At 42.0% G+C, this 26,674-nt stretch overlaps 1 protein-coding gene across 1 annotated transcript in view; it reads right to left on the reverse strand.

Moving 5' to 3' along the window:
• Positions 1-665: 665 nt before the first annotated feature.
• Positions 666-26,674, reverse strand: part of LOC147024845 (phospholipid phosphatase 3-like) — a 58,754-nt gene continuing 32,745 nt past the window's right edge. The window contains exons 2-6 of the mRNA XM_085885168.1: positions 24,904-25,058; positions 20,356-20,636; positions 9,902-9,959; positions 4,817-4,993; positions 666-3,746 (exon numbers count right to left, since the gene is read on the reverse strand). Coding sequence (XP_085741294.1) covers positions 3,600-3,746; positions 4,817-4,993; positions 9,902-9,959; positions 20,356-20,636; positions 24,904-25,058 — 818 coding nt within the window. The 3' untranslated portion in view covers positions 666-3,599. The remainder of the gene's footprint in view (positions 3,747-4,816; positions 4,994-9,901; positions 9,960-20,355; positions 20,637-24,903; positions 25,059-26,674) is intronic.

The raw sequence follows: 26,674 nt of genomic DNA on the forward strand, positions 1-26,674 counted from the left end.
TATCCCTGTGTCGTAAGAGGCGACCAGGGTTGCGTCAGGAAGGGCATCCGGCATAAAACATGTGCCAAATCACTATGCGGATCATACGGATGATCCGCTGTGGCGACCCCGAACGGGAGCAGCCAAAAGAAGAAGATATATCTACATATATATATATATATATATATATATATATATATATATATATATATATATATATATATATATATATATATATATATATATATATATAAATCTACATATATATATATATGCAAACCACTCTTCAATTTTCTCGTCGCCATCCCCATTACTAAGAACGCCAACCTTGCTTCTCCAGGGGGAGGGTGTCTAATCTCTTATTTCTACATAATACGCTCATAAGGCTTTTCTGTCATGGTATTTTTACCACAGGCTTCTGCTGGTATTGTGTGATGATGTAATAACATCAAATTATATCTAGTTTTTGTTTTATTTATTTCTTCCTCCTTGTGATGTCCATCACTCCCAAACCATTTTTTGTTTATAAACCTACTCCGCTTTCACATTTCCTTACTCCATGAGCCTAGAACCTTGTATAGAAAAAGAAAATCTGATAGAATTTTTCTCACATCAATTGGATGCTATTGATTCAAGCTACAGCCAGTAAGATAAATAAAACATAAAAAGTAAACACTGCGTACCAATACACTTCCCAAACTGTGCAATTTATGCTGAAAACTAATAAGCAACTCACAATTAAAGCCAAAATAGAATAAAGTCACCAACGTCATGGAGGTGTATAATCGTTTCATCATTTTGATCACATGGTTAGTCGAGTCAACTTGAAATCGTTTACTTTTGACTGCCGATTGACAACGCAAAAGCAACCTTTTTGCCTCCACATGCTGTGGCACGAGTACACGCCTCACGGCAATGCAGGAAAAGCCATGCATGACGAGAGATCGCCTGATAGTTATGCAAGGAAAAGCTGCGAAGCATAAACCCAGGACTGCAAAAGGTGGCACAAATCAAAGGAATCTCACTCACAATGTGCAGATAAAGATAAAATCGTTATAAGCATCATCATTTACATGGAGTTTTACAAGTTCATATATAAGGGTTAGTTAGCAATGACTGAGTTTACACACTTCCCTGCATCATGATGTTCGGCATCTGTTATTGTGTAAAAGCAGCAAGTAAAGGCCCTCAATCTGTGGAACGATAGCTTATACTGTATAGATTCAACTTGACAATGTAAAACCATCACCAAAGGTACATTTCCAGACAATAAAAATTAAAAAAAAAACTATTTTTTTTTACAAATTAACATCAGCGAGCAAACCACCTCCCCCCACTAAGCAACCTTATACTGTCTTGGCCAAAAATATTGGCACCCTTGCACTTTTTGCAAACAATACACCATTTCTTCCAGAGAATTGTTAAAATTTTTAAACCTTTTGGTGTCCACATTTGCATTTCTTTGGTGTGCAGTCGAACAAAACAAAAAAAAAGCTGAAAAACATTACTAAATCTTAGCTTATTCCACACAGAAATCCGAAAATGATCTGGACAATATTATTGACACCTTTTAGAAGTTGTTAGAAATAATTAGATTTCAAGCAGGTTATTCTCCTTTACTTTGGAATTGAACCCACCGGTGGTGAGTTACAGGTGCCTGCAATATAAAAATCACTCATTCAACGAGTCTGAATAGAGAAAAGGAGTCATTCTGCTGTTTTGTGTCACCGTGTGTACCACAATGAACATGGAGAAAAGAAAAAAAAAATAGAGAATTGTCTGATGAGGTCAGACACAAGATTGTAGCCAAGCATGGACAATCTCAAGGCTACAAGTCCATCTACAGAGACCTTGACGTTCATGTATCCACCGTACACAATGTTATCAGGAAGTTTAAGGACCATGGCACTGCAGCCAACATCCCTATACATGGCCGCATGAGAAAACTTGATTGAAGATTGCAGCGAAGGATTGTTCAAATGGTGGAGAAAGCACCTCGATCAACTGGCAAACAAATTCAAGCTGACCTTCAGACACAATCAATGTACGACAGTTTGAACTCGTACCATCCATCGCCAACTCAATGAAAGGGGGTTCTATGAAGATCCAGGAGGACCCCATTGCTGAGAGAGGCATAAAGCCTGACTGGAGTTTGCCAAAACACACCTGAACAAGCCAAAATTCTTCTGGGAGAATGTCCTGTGGACAGATGAGACCAAATTAGAGCTTTTTTGTAAAGCAAATCATCTCTGTTTACAGAAAACAAAATGAAGCCTTCAAAGAAAAGAACACCTTCCCCACAGTCAAACATGGAGGTGTTGTTCAGTGATGTTTTGGGGGTGCTGTGCTGCCTCTGGCACTGGGTACCTTGAATGTGTGCATGGCATCATGAAATCAGGAGATTACCAACGCATTTTGGAATGCAATGTTCAACCCAGTGTCAGAAAGCTGGGTCTCTGTCAAAGGTCATGGGTCTTTCAGCAGGACAATGACCCCAAACACTTCAAAAAGCACCCAGGAATGGTTCAAGACAAAACGCTGGACTGTTCTGAAGTGGCCAGCAATGTGTCCAGATCTAAACCCATTGAACACCTGTGGGGGGGATCCGAAAACAGCTGTTGGAAGAAGGCACCCTTAAAATCTGGGAGAACTGGAGCAGCTTGCACAAGAAGAGTGGGTCAAACTGCCACTGGAGAGGTGTAGGAGGCTCATTCATTGCTATAGGAAGTGCTTGATTGCAGTTATTTTGTCCAAAGGCTGTGATACCGAATATTAAATCGTGAGTGTCAATAATTTTGTTCGTCATTTTTTTTATTCTCTGATTTTAAAGGATATATTAAGTTCTGAATCAAAAACAAAGGTTCAGTAATATTAACAGTGAAATAAAGAATTGTGGAGACCAAATACTTCTGTCAATTTCAACTTATTTTTCGAGAAAATTGTGAGTTATTTGAAAAAAGTGTAAGGGTGCCAATATTTTTGGCCACGCCTATTTTCCCAAGAAAATAAAACAAATTTGGTCCATCCACCTCCCAAAGTACACAATAATCATCCCACATGCCCCACAATCAATTTATTTTAGCGAGTGCATCGTTGCAAATCAAAAATATTTAGTGTTACAAATCAAAATATATACCATACAAATATAAAGTGGTGCAACGATGGAGAAAATAAAATACAAACAGGAAAAAAAATATTTCTTCAGTTCCATCACCTGGATTGATGGCGGGTGGAGTCCAGAAAGCAGTCTGGACATTTTCTTTAGATTTTTTAACATCAACCACCTTTCAGTATGGGTGGGAAGTACCTGACTTATGTACAGCTATACCTACATATAGTGGTACTAAATCATGAGAAACCGTTGGAAGGTGGACCTTAGTTGGTGAAGCATTATCCTCAACTTGGCAAGGCCTGTCCCTATTGAGATGTCAAAACGATCGGGATGAAAAAAAAAAAGTTCTGCGAAGAGCAGCTACCCACATTTGCAGTGCTTTGGGGATCAGCAAGTGGCTTGATAAATTTAGGATGGTTGGAGCCATCCCAAAGTAGATAGAAGTGGAGCGTAAAGATAGAATACAGCGAGATGTAGAACCACATTCTTGAAGGTCAATGCCATGCAATCATGGACCAGACGAAAGAGCAACAGCGTTGTGCACCATTGTCCTTTGTTGGACAGCACCATAGTTCCCATCATCATTCTCATCAATGACCTCCTGCTCCTGCTCCTTCACCTGATTCTTATCAAAGAGATCAGACACTGCAAACACCTAAAGGGAATGAGTAGAGGGTCAAGGGAAAGAAGGATACCGAGCAAGTTAATTGGGGTGGCCAATTAGCAAATGTGGTTCCATCCCTTTCTCAGTTTCAAGAGCCCTCCGTTAAGATTCCTTTTTGCCAAGTTGCCTTCTTATGCATCCTCAGCGGACTTAGCATAACAGCAAATTATTGCAACAGTAATACACTGAGGTATTATTGGGATTTTGCAAACTTGTAGATATCGATTACAAAAAAGTTTTGCTTCAAGGTTTCAAGTCAATCGCTGGAGCAGCTTTAAATGAAGGTTTCACAAGTACATCCATATTTTAATACTGACAGCAGTGGAGTTGGAGATCAGGTAATAGCAGGAGTGATTACTCTGTCGCAAATTTATTTATTTCATTTTATTTTTGAATTCTACTCATCAACTTTTCTTTTTAACAAAGCATTGAGCATGAATCTCAATAAATTGTACCATTCTCAATTGAAAAAAAATAATATGTTTAAGAAATGGTGAAAGTATAGCACTGATTCAGTGATGAAGGCACTGAACTGGCATTCCAGAGGTTGTGGGTTTAAATCTAGCGAAAGGCAAGAGTTTCAGGGTTGGATTATCAGCCTCAAGAAACTAAGCTAGTCTTGGGAGAATCATAACTCCAACAGCTCTCATAACTAACAGGTCTCATATCCAAAAACTGCTCAGAAACTCCACTACTCATGATCCCGGATCACATCAGGCAACAGCTCACGAACACCACCACCACCACCACACCGCTCCCGCACAACAATGCGCTGCTCAGCTCAGCTCAGCTCTCGCACTCCTATACTGGTCAGAGCGCGAGCTCTTGAAACTGCTATCTTACGGCCCCGGTGCCTTCTCTTACGGCCCCGGTGCCTTCTCTTACGGCCCCGGTGCCTTCTCTTACGGCCCCGGTGCCTTCTCTTATGGCCCCGGTGCCTTCTCTTACGGCCCCGGTGCCCTCTCTTACGGCCCCGCACCACAGTGTTGGTTAAGGCTGTGGAAGCTGTTCAAATACAAACGCTGGACTGTTCAAATTCAAAATGGGGGAGTGGTACTTACAGCAAAAATTGCAACTGCTACTCCTTGTAAGAAGCCCGCCAATACATCACTCCAGTAGTGCTTGTAGTCTGATACACGCGATAGGCCCACGTACAGGGCTGCAATAAGAAGCATGAACTGCAAAAATGGTCGCAGGGTACGCACAACCCGCCATGTCAACCGTGCCTGGAGATAGAGCTTGTGAAAGAGAATGGGGTGCAAGAGGCAAAATATAATTAGTTCTCATTTGACTTCACGTAGAAAGTTAATGATATCATTATCTTTTTGTTTTATGATATTTGTGACACTTAACTCTTCGTGGGAGCTCAGGTAACCTCATGGCATGTTTAACTATGGTGACAAGTTGTGAAGTCAAAATGTATTTTGACAAATTTAGGTTCTTTATGCATCCTTTAAAATGGTAAGATTATAAATATTCAACACTAATTTTGTGACATTCTAATTTTGGAGGGCAAAGAGGAAGGGGTGGGGGGGGGTGGTTGTGAAGAGAGATCAGAAACCTAAAGCAATAGTATTTCCAAAATACATGCAATATTTCTGATGGTAGCCGAGAACACCATCATATATGGCATAAGGAGGAGGAGATTAGGACCATACTCTGTTCAGAGCATTGGTGCTGCTTAAGCAGTCTCCTTGGCTATTGGGCACAATCCTGGACGGGTCGCCACTCCGACACAGTATACCAGCATGTTGGCACTCATTTTGCCGACCTTGGAAGGATGACAGGCCGAGTTAACCCCACCTGGTATTAATTCAATAGCTGAGCGGGATTTGAACTCAGGACCCAAGGATCCAAAGCCCGCCATCCTAACCATTAAGCCAGCACCAGGCATCAAACAACAGGCATAAGGCATCAAAAGGAAACTTAGTCAAACAGAAAAACAGTGAACAGCTTGAGGAGGCAAAATGGTCTTCACTCAATTTAATGTTACGCGAGTCGTTTGATGACTCCAATGCCATAAAATGGAATAAGAAAGGAGAGTGATATACACTCTGAAGATTGAACAGGTACCATAACCAATTTTTTTGGCCATTCAGATCATTATATGATGTGGTCAATATGTATGTATATGTATGTATATGTATATGTATATATATATATATATATATATATATATATATATATATATATATATATATATATATATATATATATATATATATATATATATATATATATATATATATATATATATATATATATCTCTTCCACAGTGAGAAAGTGCCTGAGGTCTCATTTATGACTGAGTGAGGTCTCAATTCCCAAATTCAGAGCGAAAGTACTGCTAAACTGAAGGTTCATGTTCCAATTCGCATTCTACGGTATGCAAAATGCAATTGAAATCAAGTCGTTCCTCAATCATAGATTGATATCTGAAGATGGACAGACGGACAGACTGAACCAATTGATTCACTGTTTTTCACTTCATGCATGGGGGTAAAAAATGATTTGTATTTTACAATACTAATGAGTAGAATTTCAATATTTGGTGTGACCACCTTTCTCCTACAAAACAGCAAATATCTGTTTATAAATGCCTACCTGTAATTTCTGGAGGAATTCCATTGAGAAGTTGTTCCCTGCATTCTGCAATGTTTCCCATAATCCCTCTTTTGATTTCAGGGTTTTTTTTTTCATTTTTGTTCCTGTCCAAATAATCCGAGACAGCTTATATGATGTAAAGGTCAGGATTTAGAGAGAGCCATTCGAATAGTTGTAGAGTTCTTGACTATGCTTTTCTTTGTAAGTATGTCTTAGTGACATTTGTCGTGTGTTTGGGGTCATTCGCGTGCTGGAAAACAAAGTTGTCACCAATTAGCCTCCTTCCTGATGGGATACCATGGTGTAATTAGGATCTGCTTGTGCTTTTCAGCGTTCATAGTTTCTTCAATTCTCACCAAATCACCAACCCCAGCAGCAGAAATACATCCTCAAACTTCAACAGAGCATCCACATGTTTCACAGTACTCTCTAGACACACATCCTTAGACGTCTCACCAACCTTCTTGACATACTGCCTTCTCTTTGTTCCAAATGTTTCAAAATTTGACTCATCACTACAAAGTACCTTTCCCCACTGATTAGCATCCCAACTCGGATGTTCTTGGATATATTGACTTGGTTACCTTTACAGAGAAAGACCTTTTGACAACAAATTGCCAATGGAGACCACTTTAGATAAGAGACCTGTGAACAGCACATGAGTCCACTTCTGGACTTCTGAAAAGAGATAAAAGCTAAATTCCCAAACCTCTGAGGTACAGTACCTTCAGAAAGTATTCACATCCCTTGACTTTTTCACATTTTATTGTGTTACAGCCTCAATTTACAATCGATTAAATTTAAATTGTCACCAATCTACCACAAAATACCCCATAATGACAAAGTGAAAATATGTTTTTGGAAATTTTTACAAATGTATTGAAAATGAAATAAATAAATATCTAATTCACACAAGTATTCAGTCCACCGAGTCAATACTTTGTGGAAGTGCCTTTGGCAGCTATTACAGCTTCAAGTCTTCTTGAGAATGTCTGTATCAGCTTTACACATCTGGATTTGGGAATTTTCTCCCGTTCATCCTTACAGATTTGCTCAAGCTCTGCAAAGTTGGATTGGGAACGTCGGTGAACAGCAATCTTCAAGTCTTTCCACAGACGATAATTCAAGTCTGGGATTTGGCTAGGCTATTCAAGGACTTTCACGTTCTTGTTCTGAAGCAATTCCAGTGTTGCTTTGGTTGTATGCTGGGGTCATTGTCCTGTTGGAATGTAAATCTTCACCGCATTCAAAGGTCTTTTGCACTGAAGCAAGTTCTTCTCAAGGATTTCCCTGTATTTAGCTCCATTCATTGTTCCCTCTACCCTTACAAGTCTCCCAGTACCTGCTGCTAAAAAGCATCCCCCATAGCATGATGCTGCCACCACCATGCTTCACAGCAGGAATGATGTTAGATGGGTGATGAGCTGTGCTCGGTTTCCGCCAGAAGCAACGCTTTGCATTCAGGCCAAAGTTCAATTTCCATCTCATCAGACCACAGAATCTTTTGCCTCATGCTCTCAGAGTCTTTCATGTACCTTTTTGCAAACTCCAGGTGTGCTGTCATGTGCCTTTTTCTCAGGAGCGGCTTCCATCTGACCACTCTCCCATAAAGCCTAGATTTGTGAAGTGCTGCAGAGACCGATGTCCTTCCGGCAGGTTCCCCCGTCTCAGGCAAGGAACTTTGTAGTTCTGTCAGAGTGGTTATTGGGTTCTTGGTCACTTCCTTAACCAAGGTCCTTCTTGCCCAATTGCTCAGTTTGATCAGACGGCCAACTCTAGGAAGAGTCTGGGTAGTTCCATATGCTTTCCATTTCCTAATGATGGAGCTCACTGTGCTCTTGGGAACTTTCAACACTCTAGAAATTGTTTTCTTCCCTGCCCTACATTCTATGCCTCCTCACAATTCTATCTCAGAGTTCTATTGACAGTTCCTTGGACTTCAAGGTGGAGTTGCTGCTCTGACACGCACTGTCAACTCTGGGACCTTATATTGAAAGGTGTTTCTTTCCAAATCTTGTCCAATCTACTGAATTGGCCACAGGTGGACTTCAATCAAGTTGTGGAGAAATTTCAATGATGAGCAAATGAAATTGGATGCACCTGAGCTCAATTTGGAGTGTCATAGCAATCAGGTTGATACTTACTGAAGCAAGACATTTCAGTTTTTCATTTTTAATGAATTTGTAAAAATTTCTCAAAAAAAAAAAAAAAACTCCATTTTGACATTAATCGGTTATTATGTGTAGATCGGTGACAATTCTTTTATTTATTTATTTAATCCATTTTAAATTCAGACTGTAACACACAACAAAATGTGATAAAACTCAAGGGGTGTGAATACTTTCTGAAGGCACTGTATGTGGAAATTGTCATGCAAGTTCAGGACATGATTTTGTTTTTATTCCTGAAGAAACTTATGTTTAGGTGTTGCTCATTGCTTGGCCAAGTTTCTTATTTTGATTTCCAATCAGTTTTCTATCTTTAACTTCTCCGGTTTCATTAAACGTCTACATTGTTGCTTGAATGCCACGTCTGGAAATACCTTTTGCGGGATATTTATCTCTGAGAATTGGTGTAAAACTTATTTTGAGCCTTGTCGAGTTTGGTATCTTTGACATGGTGTGGGTTTATACTGTATTACCTGAAAGAGAGAAATTACACATAAATGAAAAAAAAAGTGGTGGCCTAAGACGTTTGGGATTATTTGGGCAAGAGTAAAATTGAAAAACAACCACAATCAAACTTTGCAGAATGCTCAGAGCAACCTCCAAACGGAATTTCGCTGGACGCATATCTGCTGTTTCGCATGAAAAAGGTGGTCACACCAATTATTGAAATTTCACATCAATCTCGTAACATACAATTAATTCCTGTTTCTTTAATAAACATGATCATTACAACATCTCATATTTATTAAAATATACAAATGCGACAATAAAAATTGTTATTTTCAAGGTGGCCGAAGACTTTTCCACAGTGTTGTGCATGCAAGCACACTGAGTCAGAAAACAAACAATTTCACAAAACAAATAAAGTGAAAGGACTGTCAATCATATAAATCACAGAATTTGGGTCACCCAATCAAGTTCGTGTTATTTCCACTTTTTCTTTTAAAAGTATCACGAAAATTGTTGTTAGCCAAGATGAAGTCATAAATGCATGAACACAGTGGAAAGAAGGGAAGCATACCATCAACAGGGTAGAGGGACCCAACAGAGAGACACTTGCAATAAGAATGGACCAGGGGAATAAACACCAAAAAAAAATTAAAAATCCAATGAAGGTTTGGCTTTAAGTGCTGCCCCACTGGAATGCCATGATGTTATCCAGCATAGCAAACACTTTGAGAAGTCTACTTTTGATATGGTTGAATGGAAGTAATGGAGGAGTTGGTAGCAAATTTAGATGCTGTAAACAGAATCGTACAACATTGTCGGTTATGCCAACAAAGTTTGGTGACAATGTGCAAATCGGTGAGCGGAAACGCAACAAAATAAGGGACAGACACCATCCTTTTATTTATACAGATGTGAGGCACGTACCACAAGAAATACCATGGTGTACATAGCGAAGGATGAATGGCCAGAATAGAAAGATTTCCTGCGGAGAAAATCAAAATATCGTCATGACTTAAAACAACAGATAACATCAAAATGGATCAAAAAAAAAAATGTGTATGACAACGAGGGGCGTTAGCATCCCTTCAGATTTAAACATCTAAAATAGCACAAACTGTTCATTCATTCATTCATTCCCTAAGCAGCTTGTAGCTGCCGGTTGCATTATAATCACTTGGAGCGTGGCTATTCTACTGATGCAGTGCTCCCTGTAGAGTTAGAGCAGCAATTTAAATTTGCTCATGGTGCCGGCGATATCTCACCTACTCTTAGCAAAGGACACCATGGGATCTTTAACGTCCACCACCGAGTGCTGGCAGATGCAACGTCCAGTTTAACGTCCATCTGAGGGACGGCGCACACAGTGATGAATCACCCTGCCATGAATCACCCTGCCTGTGAAAAGCTGAGATGACAGTTTATAGCTGGGTTGGGGTTCGCTTGTGAACAATCAACTGAAAACTTGGAAATCCAAATCCCTTTCACACCAACCAAAAGCTACATTTGAACGAGTTCATCAGATTCTAATCTACAATGTTTTGTCATTTTTTAAAAAGCACATTCCTTGTGGTTTTTCTTTTGTGTGAAAGTCTTTAAAGATTAAAAAAAAACAAAAATAATTAAAAAACAAAACTTTCAAAACCTTCTTCCATCCGTACACACCAGCATAACTTGGAATAACTTGTCCGTAACTTTAAAAGCCGAACTCGTGCGATTACCATTTTGTTTTTTTAATTTAAATGACGTCTCGTGTTGGAGAGCACGATAGTGTCGATTTGTAGATTCCATCAATCGCATGTTACCTCGAAACATCCATTATCTCCTTGTTACCTGTCCAGTATCATCAAAGAGAATGGTAGACGAATGTTGACTATCATTTACTTGCTCTTCGGCACTATTCCATTGCATGCAGAACGTGCTCATTTTTGCTACAAGTCGTGGAGCCGAGCAAGGAGATCCATCTTAAAAGGTTTCATTGCCTCAAAGGGAAAACATTATATGCAATTCCTTTTTACATTCATTTTTAATATAATTTAAGTGGCTGCAAGGGATATTTTGAAGGACATTATATTTAATTATTGGGGTATCCTGAGCCCCGTATATTGAAGGACAATCCAATAGTTTGTCGGGTGGGCCTTGCTTTTGTGGAGGCTGTAAAACAATGGAGAATAAGAGCGGAGCGAAGTCGATGGCACGTCATCGCAAATCTCCATGTTTTCCAATTCAAGTAAAGTTGAAAGATGGCAAACAGTTCTACCAGGAATGATACAATATCAAATTTTGAGGTAAAAATGTTCCCCCCGTTTTGACCCCCATGACCATAAGTCTCCAACCCCTTGGGACATGAACTGGAGGTCAAATCCAAAAAAACAATCGTTATGCATTTCATGTGTCCCCCAAAGTCGATTGCATACACAAAGTTTCATATAAAAATGTGGTGAGAATTTAATTTTTTTTTCACATTTCACCTTTTGACCCCACCATAGGGGGGCATAAATGTTACTGCTTTTGTACCTTTTTCTCATGTGGTGATCATAACTACAAAGTTTGGTGAATTTCTGCACGACCGTTTTGGAGGAGATTGCGTGACGGACAGATGGACAGAGACAGGCAAACAGAGCTGATTACAACCCCGCCCCCGTCCCCGCCCCACCACCACCGGTCTTTCTGGCATCCAATGCCTCGCCTTGATGCGTGGCAAACAATTTCAAGCAGTGGTTGAAGGATTAGGGGAGCCAGAGTATGGTGTGCAAGCACCATAACTTATGATGACTCGTATCCCAAATATCACAACACTTGAAGCAACATTCTGATTATTTCAACTCCATGGGGAGTTGTCATTTATAATTTAGCTACTTGTGAGTGAATTGTTAAAAGATTGTAACAGTTTGAAAATATGATCCAAGCCATGTGATCTTGGCGATTGAATGACATTATACACTGAAGAGTGAAATCGGTCTTTGTTGTTATGTGTCAAACCCTGTTAGATAAGAGAGTACAGATTTATTTTAGAGGCTGACTGATGTCACCAAGTTCTGGATGTGTTGCATATAGTGTGTGTTGCCTCATGGCAAAGTGTTATGGATTTCTCATATATAACCAAGGCTGGCCAGGCTGATATATAATCACAGTAATTGGAATCTTGGTTGGTGCGTGTTGTGTTGTGTTGTGTTGTGTTGTGTTACAGTAACAACATCACAACATGCATGTATTGTATAGCACATATGGAAATACAGTAGGGGTTTCGAAGATGGCCATGGGTGATACAACATGTTGATTACTTTAACGGTACACGTACTGATAAAGTGCCCCAGACATAATTACAGGATGCAATGATTTCATGTAATAGGTGTCGTTGCATTGTAACCGTGTCATTGCAGCAATGGATATTCTATGCATATCACTTAATGAAGATTTCTGTTTTCTAATACAAGATTGCTTACAACCTGATGTGCCTTCTGGGTGACACCACTCAATATCCTCTGCGGATGACGAAGCTGTTTTTGACATTGTATTGGCTAGGTAAGCTTGTGGTTATACACTACTAGGTTGTGCTGGTTAAGCTGTTGCATTGGTTTGTGACCATAACCACAACAGCACAAACAGTTGTGAACGAGCAGCTGTGAGTGTAATAAACACAGTCAATCTAATTTCATTGTTGTCTGTTTCTCTTTAAGTCGAGAGCCCACACGCAACTTGGTTACAATGGGATAACGCAAGAGGTGGACAAGATGGATACAGAAGCCAAATTTGGGCGGGGAGGGTGATGGTTTAATGGATGTAAAAAAAAAAATCATGGTTTTGGATAGGGGATGATTTGAGATGGTGGTAAAGAGCCATCTTGAAGACCTGGAGGGAAGGTGTGGAAGTTGGTTCCACAGGCAGGAAAAAGGAAGAACAAATGAGAGGAGGTGAGCAGTGATCCTGGAGATTATGAAACAGGGGCACTCATCATTGATTATGAAACCAAACCGTGAAGCTACGACTGCCTGATGAAGTCGAACTTTAATGACATTATAAGCAATGCATGAATGTGCATGGAAAATGTATGTTGGCAGCTAAAGGGGGTTTCTGTATCGTATCGAAAAGGATAGATCGTGATCCTGAAAATACGAAACTGGTGGTGGGTTTTTTTGTGTCCTTCATAACATTTGTTTTTTCAAATGCCAGAGACACAATGAAGTGTGGATGTTATTTATCCTTTTGGCTATGTTCCATGTAAACAAAGGCAAAGTAGATGAGAGCCACTTTAATCTGATATTCCTGAAAAACAATTCGATTTTGAAAACTTAAACCTCAATATGGTTATTTTAAATGTGCTTTCTGCAGGAAATACAGACATATTATCTGTCAATTTAAAAGTCATATTTTATGGGGGTTTATTATTTTTTCCAAATAATTTACATGAATGAATCTCAATTTTACCTTCGATCTTTTTTGTGGCCTCAAAAAAAATTGGTCTTGTCCTTGGGACACCAAATATATACTACGAGTGGCAGAGAATGCACCCACACAAATTCTACCAAAAAGGTAGAATTTTTTTTACACAACTAATGGGAAACATTCCGTGTGCTTTCTGATGCATCCTCTAAAATGCACGCATATAAACAGCACATTCATGTGCACAAAACAATATGTAAACTGCAATATAATTTATATACAGTAGTTGTATTAAAATAATAAAATAAAAAGTGAACATCAAAGTTCCATTCAAGTACAAACTACCAACGGTGAACTGTTAAATTACAAGCGTCATAAAAGTTACATTCCAGTGAAAATACTCGTAAAACTAATACCTTTTAGTTAAAAAAAATTTTTTTTGCATAAATGTCAACATGAGAACGCAAAACCAGAGAGTTGGTGTCAAAGCCACCCAATGCTCGCCTGTTTATACATTTATCGTTATGAAAAGACTAGTCTAATAATATTTTTTTATAAAGCATTGCAGTGACATCTGATCCAAATAATTTTAAAGCAATATATGTATTTGTATATTGCAATCAGTAAAAAATAGTGTGGTAGATAAAAACATTAGAAAGGAAATAACTTGCACCAAAAACTTTAACATTTTCACGTTCACGCTCCCGCTGGGGGTATCGCTATAGCTCTCTGTTCTTCGAACAGGTGAGCTAAAAACAACTATAAAGATCAATCAGAGATTGCAGACTCCCTCACCAGAACCGGTTTTGTGTGGTGTGTTTTATGTGGCAAATAAATAGAAGAATGTACTTAATGAAGGGTTTAAAGGACGTCGGGAAAGGCGTGGAGAGGGGGATAAAGGCCTGAAAGGCATGTAAAGGGTCCTCTTTTTGTATATACAGCTGAGGCTCTTGGAAGAGCTAGTATTCGTACACTGAGTGGATAAGGATGCAACAGGACAAAAGGAACAGCAGAGCCGAAGGCCAAGACAGAAGGAGGCGGACAACAATGGGTGTGAGAATGCATGGGGTGGGCAGGATGAATACAGAAAGGAATTCTGAGGAGGGAAATTGGAAATTTGGAGGGAGGAAGGATTAGGGTGGGGGAAGGAGGTTAACGAGGATAGAGAAGATCATGGAGGGAAGGACGAGATGGAAGAGAATGTGGAAGTTGATTCCACAGGTGGGAAAAAAGAGGAGCAAATGAGTGGAGGTGAGCAGTGATCCTGGATTTAGGTCATTTCACTATAAGGGGGTTGATGGTGGACCGTGCGAGTCCTGCAGAAACCTAGGGGGCAAAGCCCGGAAAGAGCAGAGGGTGCAAGAACAGAAAGGAGGCGGTAAAAGACAGAGACCACTGACCTGTCTGTGATGGCAAAGTGATGGACCAATCGACTCAGCTTCATTGTGAGAGATTCAAATAATCTTCAGGCCTTGGTTTCCACAGCATCAAAATGAGCAAGATGTGAGGCAGGGGAATCAGCCCAGAGGAGAAAATCACGACTTCATCAAGCTGTGGATGATTGTCTTGAAGGTGGATAGGAGTTAAGGTGTGTGAAGGAAGGACTCTGTAGAATGGAGGATGCCCAGTCGGTGGCTGGCTTTATAGATGAACTTTGAAATGTGGTTTGCCCAAGAAAGATCATGGCTGATAGTGAGACCCAGAAGTTTGAATGACTGAACTTCCTCAAGAGGATTGTTAAGAAAGTAAATATGAGGGTTTGCCAGACAGTCCTTTTGGAGAGAGATTGTGAGAGTGTGAGATTTGTCAGGATTGAAACGTATTCCATATGTTTGACCAGCTTGTGATTTTTATCAAGTTCTGAAGAGAGGGCAGAGGCTGCAGCCTGCCTATCTGAATGTTGAGGGATGTTACACAGCAGAGGGTGGAGTCATCAGCAAATCAAGGATTTTCCAGAGTCAGAGAGATCATTTATGAAGATCAGGAATAGGTCTGGGCCCCTGCCTTGGGGCACTCCAGCCTTAACACGGAGAGGAGATGAAAGGATTCCATTGAGTGCCACACATTGGCTCCAAGAGTAGAGGAAGTCAGTAAGCCATGTGTGGAGTTGACCTTGAATGCCACAGGCAGAAAGTTTGGAAAGTAACACAGGATGCCATGGACTGCATCAAAAGCACCAGAACATGCAGAGAGATGGCCCTGATCTCATATCTGACATTGAGGGCTTCCATTCATTGTTGGGCGAGTTGAAGCATCATATCCGAGTGACCTGCTCTGAAACCAAATTGGTGATCTGAGATGAGGTTGTTGGAGAAGAGGAAATATTTCAAATCAACTGCGATGATAGATTTCATGATTTGCTGAATGGAAGTAAGCTGATTGGTCTGTTGTCAAGGGGATCAGTTTGTGCACCTTTTTAGGTAATGCAGTGATGTTGGCAGATTTCCAAGCAGATGGAAGATTTCCTAATGCAAATGATAGGGTGAAAAGGGCAGTCACGATGGAGTTTAAGTACTGCGTTTAATGTGAGATTGAATAGAGAAGTCTGTCGACACCTAGACTTGGGAAATTAACTTTTTCATGTATTAAATGTGGGCTTGACTCGGAGTGGAGTTATGCATTGATAAATGGCCAGCCTGGTTCATTCCACAGACTCTGGGATGAGTCTTCCAGAGAGAGGGGGGCTGTGTTACGGATCTGGATTAGGGAGTAAAATTGGGTAAAGATTAGCATCGTTATTTCATCGTATGTGATAGAATAAGTGATGCAATTCCTTTAAGTAAGAAAATGTGTCAAGCATGTATTTAAAATATCTATCCTCCCCCACCCAAGTGCACCCCGCCTTCCTCTCATCTCCCCCCCCCACCCCCTTCCCAAGTGCACCCCGCCTTCCCCTCATCTCCCCCCACCCCCCAACCCTATTCATTCTTCAACTTCCACCATTGTAATCTGTCCTTACGTGGCCTTTCTTTAGTTTTCAGTCAATCAGCATGGCCCACAAGTGCGACTGTGGGGTCAGTGCGAGAGCATGAGACATGGACATCTGGCAGGGTCAAGGCCATTGGACTGTCCATGGTGTGGAAATTCCCTGTCTTGCCAGCCAATCAGCACGACCCATAAATCATGGTCGACTAGGCTGTGTCGGCTGATGGGAACACCTCAAAAACAGTTCAATATGCCCCGTGGGATATTATAAAAGTGCATACACGGCGCTGGTGGTTGCCCATCCATGCTGTACCTCGGTACCTGCCTTCTTCATGGTTCCTGCCTACCAGACCAATGTCCACCTGCTTTAATCTCTAGTCTCGGGACTGTGGTAAGGCATTTTTGTGCCAAGTCTTGGCTGGATTGGTTGAAATAGAGGGATGGAAAACAAAAACCTTAACTGCATGACCCCTGGAAAATCCCCCACACACCTTGAATCTGAAATATTTCTCTCCACCAAATATTCCTAAAAGGAGAAGCGTCCATCCGTGTGTCACACTTCAACCTGAAGGGCAAATGCTGCTGTTCAATATTAAAAAAATGGAACCGTTGGAAAGCTAACAATCAATTTACTTTGAACAAAATTAGTGACCATTTTAAAAGCCAATCTTTTGGGGTTACTCTTGCTCTTGTGATAAAAAGCCAGGCTCTCATGAAGCATTATAGGTTTACGCGCTGATTTACCCAGTGTTGTGTGGGAAGAGAAATGTTAATAAGTAACACATTGTAGCCAAAGAAAATTTGGAAATTGTAATACCCTCGACCACCACCAACAGGTGGCACTACATGGTACACATTTACATGAAGAATTTATGACCCCATCCACCCCCCCCCACACCCTCGCGTGAAGCCTGGGCCATGTAACCGATGTTATCCCCCCCCCACCTCCCCCAACACGCAACATTGTATTTGTACCCTGAGTTTTGACTTTGTAACTTAAAAGATGTGGCTGTGCATACAACACATACAAAGATATTGTTGCGGTTCTCAGAACCGCATGCATACAATAGATAGGTGTCCCAAGACAGTTATTTCATTATTATACGTGTAGATAGTCCCTATCCTTTTGTTTAGCAGGACGACAAGGGAGTGCGTTGCTATAGCTAGGTTTGCTTAAATCATTTTCTCCTTCATTTCGTCTCCACTCTTCTTTTCGTCTGATTATTCCTGAGGTAAATCAGCCACGTGCGCCTTCGCTGTAAGGTGGGACCTCATGAAGGCCAACGCGTGCGGTGCCACGGTGAGGAAACTGCTGCACAGAGATCCTCGTTCCTGGGCGAACCCTAAACCCGGTGTGTGCGCAAGTCATGTGGTGTGCTTGGCAGTGTGGGGTTGTCGACTCAAGCTTCCGATGGTCTGGGGAAGATTGCCGGTTGCATTAAAAAGGCATGCGAATAAATACCTCTGAAGAGGCTGCACGAATGGTGTTTTTCCCAACACGGGAAACACAGCCAGCACGACTCCCACGCTGCACGAAACGCGTACGGAGGCCGATAAAGACGACTCCACGCCATGTTGGGCGGGATGTGAGTGTGGAGTAGAAGCGGCTTGTTCCTTTTTAACCTCAATATCTGACGCATGTTGGTGTTCGCCCCGCGCACACGCTAGCGGAGTCGTGTGAACGCGAGCGCTGGCCCTGTGTGTAATGGAGGAACCGCGCGCACTGTATGGAATGTGCTCGAAAGCAGGCACGTACGCCGCTCGTGAAACGTGCATGGATTTATCCATGGCGATGTCCCTTCGGTCCTCGCTGGCAGCAGTGGATTCTCCACAGATGGTGAACATCTTCTCGTCTCCACAACCAGCAAAGCTGCGATCGAGTCAGGGAATGTACAGTGCGGGCCACGTTGGCACGTGCGGGGCAAGCGCATTGATTGACGCTGGTCGAACGCCCGAGCGGGCATGCGGGACCCTCGACCGGTCGCCTGGGCATGGCCCGGGGGTTTTTGCAGGACGATTCGCGTGCCAATTTCAGTGTGGGTGATTCGTGTCATGTCGTGGGGTCGGAGCGAAATATGTTCACTGTCTGGGATGGCCTTGCCGGAAACGAAGTGAGGCGGTTTCCGGCCATAGTTGGCAGGCCACGTGAGGGGTTGGGGCCAATCGGAGCGCCTGATTCGGGTGATGATGTTTTGATTCGGCATGGCCCCTCCCCCCAAGCTGCGGCTCCTATAAAGGTCGGGGCAGTGCCTCTTCCCTTCTCTCTTGCCTCTTGCTCTTTCTCCGCCTCGCCTCGCCTCGTTGACACCGCAACGACCTGCCTCCTGCTGTCTGGACTCCGCCTCCTCGTCTCCGCCCACACGACGTCGACCCCATACACCTACTTGGTCCCACCTACCACTCCACCCTCGCACTCTGGACTCCGCCCCTTCTTGACTCAAGCTCCTCCTTTCCGAACAGTCTCCACACGTGCGGCTGAAGCCAGAGACGACGTGCCCACTGTCGGTTACGGCACTACGGAGCATCCCCCCCCCCCCCGATACATATTGGTGGCGCATCGTGCTTTCAAGCGCAAAGGTACCGAGATCATAGCCTCAACTCCCCTCCCTTCCTGGTTGCAAAACTCCCTCTTCATCAGGTGTGTGTGTGTGTGTGTGTGTGTGTGTGTGTGTGTGTGTGTGTGTGTGTGTGTGTGTGTGTGTGTGTGTGTGTGTGTGTGTGTGTGTGTGTGTGTGTGCTGGCGCCTGTCTGCTTAAGTAAGACTGCAGAAGATCGTTATTGCTATTAATTTTGCGTTAAGTCTGCTCTGTGTCCCGTTTGTAAGTTGACTGTAAATAAATTATTATTAGGAATGTTTCCTGCTCGTTTTTGTCTTTTCTTCCATTGATCCAGCATGGTCCTAATCTTACTTTAGCCGGGACTTTATTCCCAACGATCCATTCCTTTTAGCTGGTACGTCATTGGCAGTGTCACTCAGCTGTATCCGATCCGGAAAAGTGATCCGATCCGGTAGAGTGATCCGGTTCGGACAAGGTGTACCGAGGGAGTGTTCCCCAGTAATTAAATCACGTGATTAATTAGGTAACCCGATTAACCCATATACGGGAGGACCCTAGGTCAGGCGGTTGAGTTATTGGCGTCCACGGTCGGATAAGCGACCCGCTGAGTCACGGAATTAACCGTGTGCGACGGCCTACAATTCCGGGGAGTCTGGTGGGAACCGACATAGCTTCCCCCACCTAGTGATCTTCTCACCCGACCCCCCCCGGCCTGCAACTATATATATATATATATATATATATATATATACATATATATATATATATATATATATATATGATTTGCCTTTTATAGCTTTACGACTATGATAATTATGCATATGCGTGAAGAGGTCACGGTCGGTACATGGTGGTCGTAGCTGGTATCAATCATGAAGGTCCGGGAAAGAAAGAGCGTTTGAGTGCTGGGTGGTCTTATCACCTACTGGAAAAAGCGCTGAGATTCTTGAGTTCTTGCATCACCATGTTGTAAATGCTTGGACTTGTGGATATTCACCAAGCTATTCTTGATATTGTGTAGCATACCAAGCCTGTTGGCCTTCCTTCTGACCCCAAGGCTTCTCCATATGAGGTCATTTGGCATTTTCTCCACATATCCCGGCATCCTACCACCAGTTATCACAGACAAGTCTGGTGACCTTTCTATGGACTTGTTCTAGTTGCTGTATGTCCTTCTGGATGCGTATTCTACTCAAGATCTGATGATAGTGTTGTGGGGAGCCACGTTTACCTTCTGACAGCAGTCAACTCAATTCCTCATGCGAAAGCCGAGAGCTAATAATCAATTTACTTAGAACAAAAATTAGTTGTCTGTTTAACCATAAAGATGCTTGCTTTCAAAGTCTTCTTTCAAGGATTTTTTTCTTTCATTTGCCTTTTTGGCAGTATACATGCAACGAAGAAATAAAACGCCCTCAACTTCCTTACACAATTGAAAATAAAAATAAAAATAAAATAACTTTGTATGATTTAACTGGGATCGTCTAAATTATACTTATGAATAAGAAGTATTACCTGGCTGCATCCACGGAGCTCGAGGCCTCCGTGCACACATCTTTTGTGATGTATCCATCAGAGCAGTTGTAGAGAGCCGGGTTGGGCTTGCACACGGCGTAGAAGTGTGGCCGGAGCCTTCCACAGGCAAACTTGGCCACGTTTGTGAATGACTGGCTCACACCCATCCCGAAGACGAAGGCTCCGAGCTTGCGGTACAGCGTTGTGACATATGGGTTGTCCATAAATGACCGAGGCTGATAATGTAGGCACCGCACATAGTAAATCTCACCAGCGATGATCTGAGAACGCATTATAATTACTTTACTCACAATGCCAAATAAATAACTGAAGTACAAACAAATGTACAGCAAAATCCACCAAAGAACTCTGATGACAACTGACCCACAAATAAATATCTCATTCCACATGCAAACCGTTTTATCTTAATATTTGACCCACAAATGTTAAATCCTCTCTGCTGTGTAAAGGTGACTATAATACTCCCTCCATCCCTTTTCCCATTCACACTTACAATATCACACGCACACGCACACGCACACGCACGCGCACAATTGCACCCATCCTCTGTTACCTTCCCCCAATTAAAAGCTGATAACTTATATTTGCTTTCTCTTCTGTCCTGTGTAGGGAAACCCATTCACTCAATCTGTCACAAATAAATTGTGGCAACTCGAGCTGCTCGTCAACTCGTTTTATAATGGTGAACCCCCATGCAGGCATCCCCACTCCCCATCCCAATTTCCTGCTGCTTAATGAACGTTATTATTGACACTCATCTGTCTGTCCTGTGTTACAAGCGAGGGTGCTGCTTCTAGAGCATGGCATCTTTTTACGATCTTCCAGGTGAACGATGTAATTGTACACAAAATTAAACATGAGAAAATGCTTAAAACATGTGAGCATTTTCGAAGGTTAAACAAAGATTCCATTGTCTGGGGGAAATAATATCAGAAATGGTGCCATGGTGTCATGTTAACCATTTACCCTGGACGTTTTTTTGTTTTTGGAGATTCTCCAACTCACACCCCCTGGATCTGATAGGCTGGATCTGGATCCTGACCTTAAAATCGAATTGGCTTGTTCTTGTCACCCAACTAATTCATCCACCTAGTTTTGTCAAAACTCATCCACAACTTTTGGAAAAATCGTGCTTTACATCGTTTTTGGCCCCATCTCTCAATGGTGAAGAATCACGACAAAAAAAAATTCTCAGATCGAGATCTTCACCAAAATCGAATCAGTTCATCCTTGGCACACACCCAGGCTGTCTACCAAATCCCTCCATAACTTTTTGAGATATCCTGCTGACAGCCAAACAGACAGGGTTGAAAACATAACCTTAGTTCATATTTGGTGGTGGAGGCAATGATTATGTTCATTTCACGATGGGACTTTCCTTTTGGACTTATGGATAACAATCAATTGTTGTGGACCATCGCCATGGGAGGGAAAAAAATCCACAGACAACATGGGGATTGTTAAAAGCACAACAAGTGCAAAATGGCAGATGTGGATGGCATCGGGATTTAGTGTGCTTCAGAGTGGAGAAATAAAGTGACCATCACCATGAGGGAAAGAAATGAAAGCATGATTGATGCCACGCATCGTGTGTGGGTCCACTGCAAAGAAACCAGCGAAAACTGGTCAGAGCTGGAGGAAGAGATGAGAGAAATAAACTCCAACATTACGCTGTACCTGATCTGTGCAACGTTGAGTTAAGCTGCTCTTAGGATGTGAGATAAACATGCTGCCTCGATAAAAGAGATTGAACTTGCTATACGTGAAGTCGAGAAGAACAGATTAGCAGGAAGCATGCAGTGAGTATGCAGGAAGTCCAAGAGAGACTTGGGGGAAGAGAATCCAAGCCAAGTGAATCGATGCAGATACTATGAAAAAGATGGCTCTCCAACAGTCAATCTCCTTTTTGTGTATCCACACCTCTTTTGGGGGGTTAGTGAATCAATTTGCAACGGTAGATAATTACATGCAACAAAGGATTCCAATACCTGTACAGTCCTGCGTTAGCAAGCAATTTGTGCAGTTCTGAAACAGAAATGCAAAGCACCACAATTTAAACTAGAACGGCACTCGGTAGAGAACATACCACTGTCAGGCTGAACAGTTGGTGCTTTGTATCCCACCGAAAGGCCGGATCTGCATCCGGACCTTAAGCAAAATCGAATTGGCATGTTCTTGTCACCTGCCCAACTCATCCACAACTTATTGAGATATTATGCTATTTGCCAAGTCTCTCAATGGTGACAAATCACCTTAAAAATTAAAAAGTTCTCATCTCTGGATCTTCACCAAAATCTAATCAATTCTTCCTGATCACACCCCCAGCCTGTCCACTAAGTTTCGTCCCAACCCGCCAATACCTTTTTGAGAAACCCTGCTCACAGACAGACAAACAGTCAAATAATAAAGATGTCGTGCAAAGCACGATACTTGCAAAATCCAGAAAACAAATTTCACCTCAAAAATAATTGGTGGGTCAATTCAATGACCTTCAAATTTCAAGTCAATCGAATGAAAACTGATGATTTGAGAAATTTGGCCTATGTTGACCGTGAAACCTCAAAAATAATTGGTGGTTGAATTAAGTTACATGATATGCAAACCCCGTTCAAATTTAAAGTCAATCGGATGAAAATTGAAGATTTTAGAAATCTGACAAAGTTATTGACCTTTGACCTATGTTGACCTTTTGACCTCAAAAAAACAATAGCCTTCTTGCTTACGATGAACTCTACCAGGTGGTGAAGTTACGTAAAGATCAGTTTGAAATTGTGACCTGTAGGCGGTTGAGAGACAGACAGAATAACAGACTCGACCAACCAATATACTTGAAAAGTCTTCGATTTTGCAACTAACGAACAGGTGAAAATATGAGCTCCGTCCACCTTCCGGGACGGAGGTTATTAAGAACCGGTATAACTGACTACTTCGCTCGGTATCATTATTAATTTACATCGATCTTGCACTCAGAGTGGAGAAGCCTCACTATAATTCACGGATCGGTGTTTGTATGTTTGTTTGTTTGTTGGGCTACTCCTCCTACAGTTCTGGCAAAATTACATCCAGAATTGCTACAGAGGATTAGCATAACCCCAATTAATGTTTTGGGGTGTTTTTATCTTTGCCGGTGGTCTTGGGGTGGGGGGATGAGGTGGGGTACGCAAATTCTCCATGTAAATGTGTATCGTGTAGCGCTGCCTCCAGGTGGGGGAGGGTATTGCAAGTCCTTACCATTTACAGTACAGTCCTGCATTCCTGCCCCCACATTTTCCAGTTAAGTGAGGTGTTGGTTCACAGGCACCAGCAGTGACCACTTTTTTCGTTGTGTCTGTGTGTCTGTCTGTCTGTAACTCTCTCCAGAGCATAGCTCCGTGACATTTGATGTGATCTTGATTAAACTTGGATACAAGCTAGATATCATGGTTTGTTGTGTCTTTTTGTATGAGGGGCATCCTTTTGGGCAGAGCCACGCCCACTTGAACTATTTTTTCTCGATTTTTTTCTCGCAATTTCATTTCCTAGAAGCTGTGCGTAATGTGCGTAAGCACAACATATAAAAAATCCGATTTGATCAATTTTGACGGAAGAGATAGGCTTTTACGGTAGGGCTTCCTCAAAAGCTTCCACTAACTCGATTGTACCTATCGTGGCATTGCTCAATAATGCCCGAGAACCATCGTCGCCTCCCGGCTAGTTTTTTTTATTATAAGCAGTAGGTATATTTTCCTTCGTGCATGTAAACTGGGTTATTTATTTTTCCTCCACAGAGCTTTCACTTGCCTATATACCGCCCATATAAAAGACATGCGTCAGAAGAACATGTTGCGTGCTTAGAACAAGATCACCCGTAGAGCAGGTACTCGGCTCGTATACAAAAATACCATGAAGAAACATCAGTATACTTTAATGTAGATTACAAGGACATGAGAAGGCAATGAGATTTGGAAGCTGGGTTCTGAGCATCATGAATCATTGGTTCAGGTAAGAGCACTAAACACGCCAACACAGCTACAACTGGGTACGAGTACGACTGCGATTGTAACATTATTTCAAAATAGTTTATATATTTTTTAACTAGACTGGCTACTCCATTCTGTGAATATCTGTGGCACAAGGCTGACCATAAAATAGGGTAAATGTAACAATTACGATTGCAAGGCCTGCTAATCCACTCAGCTATTCTTGCGATCAGCATCACAATGTGTGGGCCATTTCTTTTTATTGAGGCGCACCCTTCCCGAAGATAATTAATTGCGTGCCCAAGACTGTGCCACACACATGGTGGCTCATCTATGTGTTCTAACCTTATGTCTATCCCTTGTTTCTTATATTTTTGATGCATTGATTGCTCATCCTTAGTCATCCAGCTCTTTCATGAGCCTCAAACTTTGTGTTAATAAAAAAAAGCATTAATTCTACATTAAAAAAATAATAACTGCATGATAGTAAACTGGGTTAAGAATAAGCCCAACTCCTCTACAATGGAAACAACTGAAAAACATGCATCTCAAATTCTATAAAACTCACCGATAATACGGGTACAAGCACACCCAGGGAGTAGAGCAGCTCATGAGTGATGGTGCTCGTTCGATGGGGGTACCGGATGCTTTCATCGTCGCAAAAAAATCCACGTTGGAATGGCCGCACATATGGTTGGTTAAGGATGATGACCGTCAGCCATGCTGTAGATGACAGAAACTTTCACCTTCAAACACACACACACCTAACATGTATCATCTTAAAGCATTTGCCAAATGATGACATTTCTAATGCTTGATGAAGGTAACAAAACACATTCAGTCCATTATAGTGAGCTCTAAATGTTCAATGATAGGACAGAAATAACAAAAGTAAGTTGCAAAGTACGAGAGCAAATGATATTAACATGCGAACGAAAAACAAAAGAAACCACACAGCTATCCACATAAAGACTGCATGGATGTTTGTTATTCAGGAATCAATTGAAATGGATGTTGTGTTTCTTTTGGCAAGTGAGAAACGTTATAGACCAGGGGGTTTCAAACTTTTCTTATACTTAGAATGTGGACCCCTTGACACAGTCACCAAAACTAGGGAATCTTCTGAAAAAAACAGTTAAAAGAAAAAAAAGAACAATCAATATTCTCCAATTCTGATGTAGCATACTCTGTTACAGAGCGTCGGAGCTGCCGAAGTAGTTTCTTGGCAATGGTTTTTGCCATTGCTGTCCCAGCAGTAGTTAGGCCAGGAAGTTGTAATTTGTTTCATGGTGCTGGCAATACCTCGCAGACTCTTCGCGAAGGACACCGTGGGGTCTTCAACATCCACCAACTCATGCCGGCAGATAGTATGGCAGTTCAACGTCCATCCGAGGGACGGCACACACATTTATGAATTACCCTGCTTGTGAAAACCTGTAGAACGGAGATCAAACTAAAAAAATATATAAAAATACAGAACTGAATTGTCACCGATTCATCATTAATCAACTCATTCAGTCCCACATATCATTATTTCATACCTCTTTCACTCACTCACGTCCCTAATTTTTTCCTCTATCAACTCTCATCTCTCAAAATGCAAATCACAATTTAAAATTTTCATATACTATCCCTTTACTCTCATTTCCACCCACACTACTTCTTCTTACTTACAGTTATCTTTCTGTTTCAATCCTGGTTAGTTCAGAACCTCTTAGGTCATCCCCCATCCCCACTCATGATCTTTTATACCATGTTCACCCCTCCAGCAAGTTAATGCGTTATCTCCCCATTCCCTCCACATTCCCCTGCTGAATGAGGAGTCCGAGCCGTTGGGATTACGGGTTTCCTGGGTCAAAACAAAGATCCAGGCTTTAAATGACATCTTGGATGCTGCTGTCCTGTCTGTGCCTGTTTGTGGTGAGGATGTTGAGGTCGTGGAGAGATTCACTTACCTTGGCAGTGATATTCATGTCTCTGCTGGCTGCGAGTCAGAGGTCAACAGACGTCTGGGTCGGGCCTGGGGAGTCATGGATTCACTGGATCATGGGGTGTGGCGCTGCCGGTATCTGTGCGGGAGGACTAAAGTCCGAGTCTTCAGGTCCTTTGTGCTTCCAGTCTTGCTCTATGGATGTGAGACTTGGACTCTGACCAAGGATCTGAGACAGAGACTTGATTCCTTTGGTACCAGGTCTCTTCGGAGAATCCTCAGCTATCGCTGGTCAGACTTTGTGTCCAACGAGCGGATGCTGAGAGAGACTCAAATGAGATTTGTTACCTGCATAGTCCGTGAGCATCAGCTGGGGCTGTATGGACATGTGGCTCCTTTTCCTGACGCT

Source organism: Eptatretus burgeri, chromosome 6, assembly GCF_056783735.1.
Source record: "Eptatretus burgeri isolate ZD-2024b chromosome 6, Ebu_testis_v1, whole genome shotgun sequence".
Taxonomy (NCBI): Eukaryota; Metazoa; Chordata; class Myxini; order Myxiniformes; family Myxinidae; genus Eptatretus; species Eptatretus burgeri.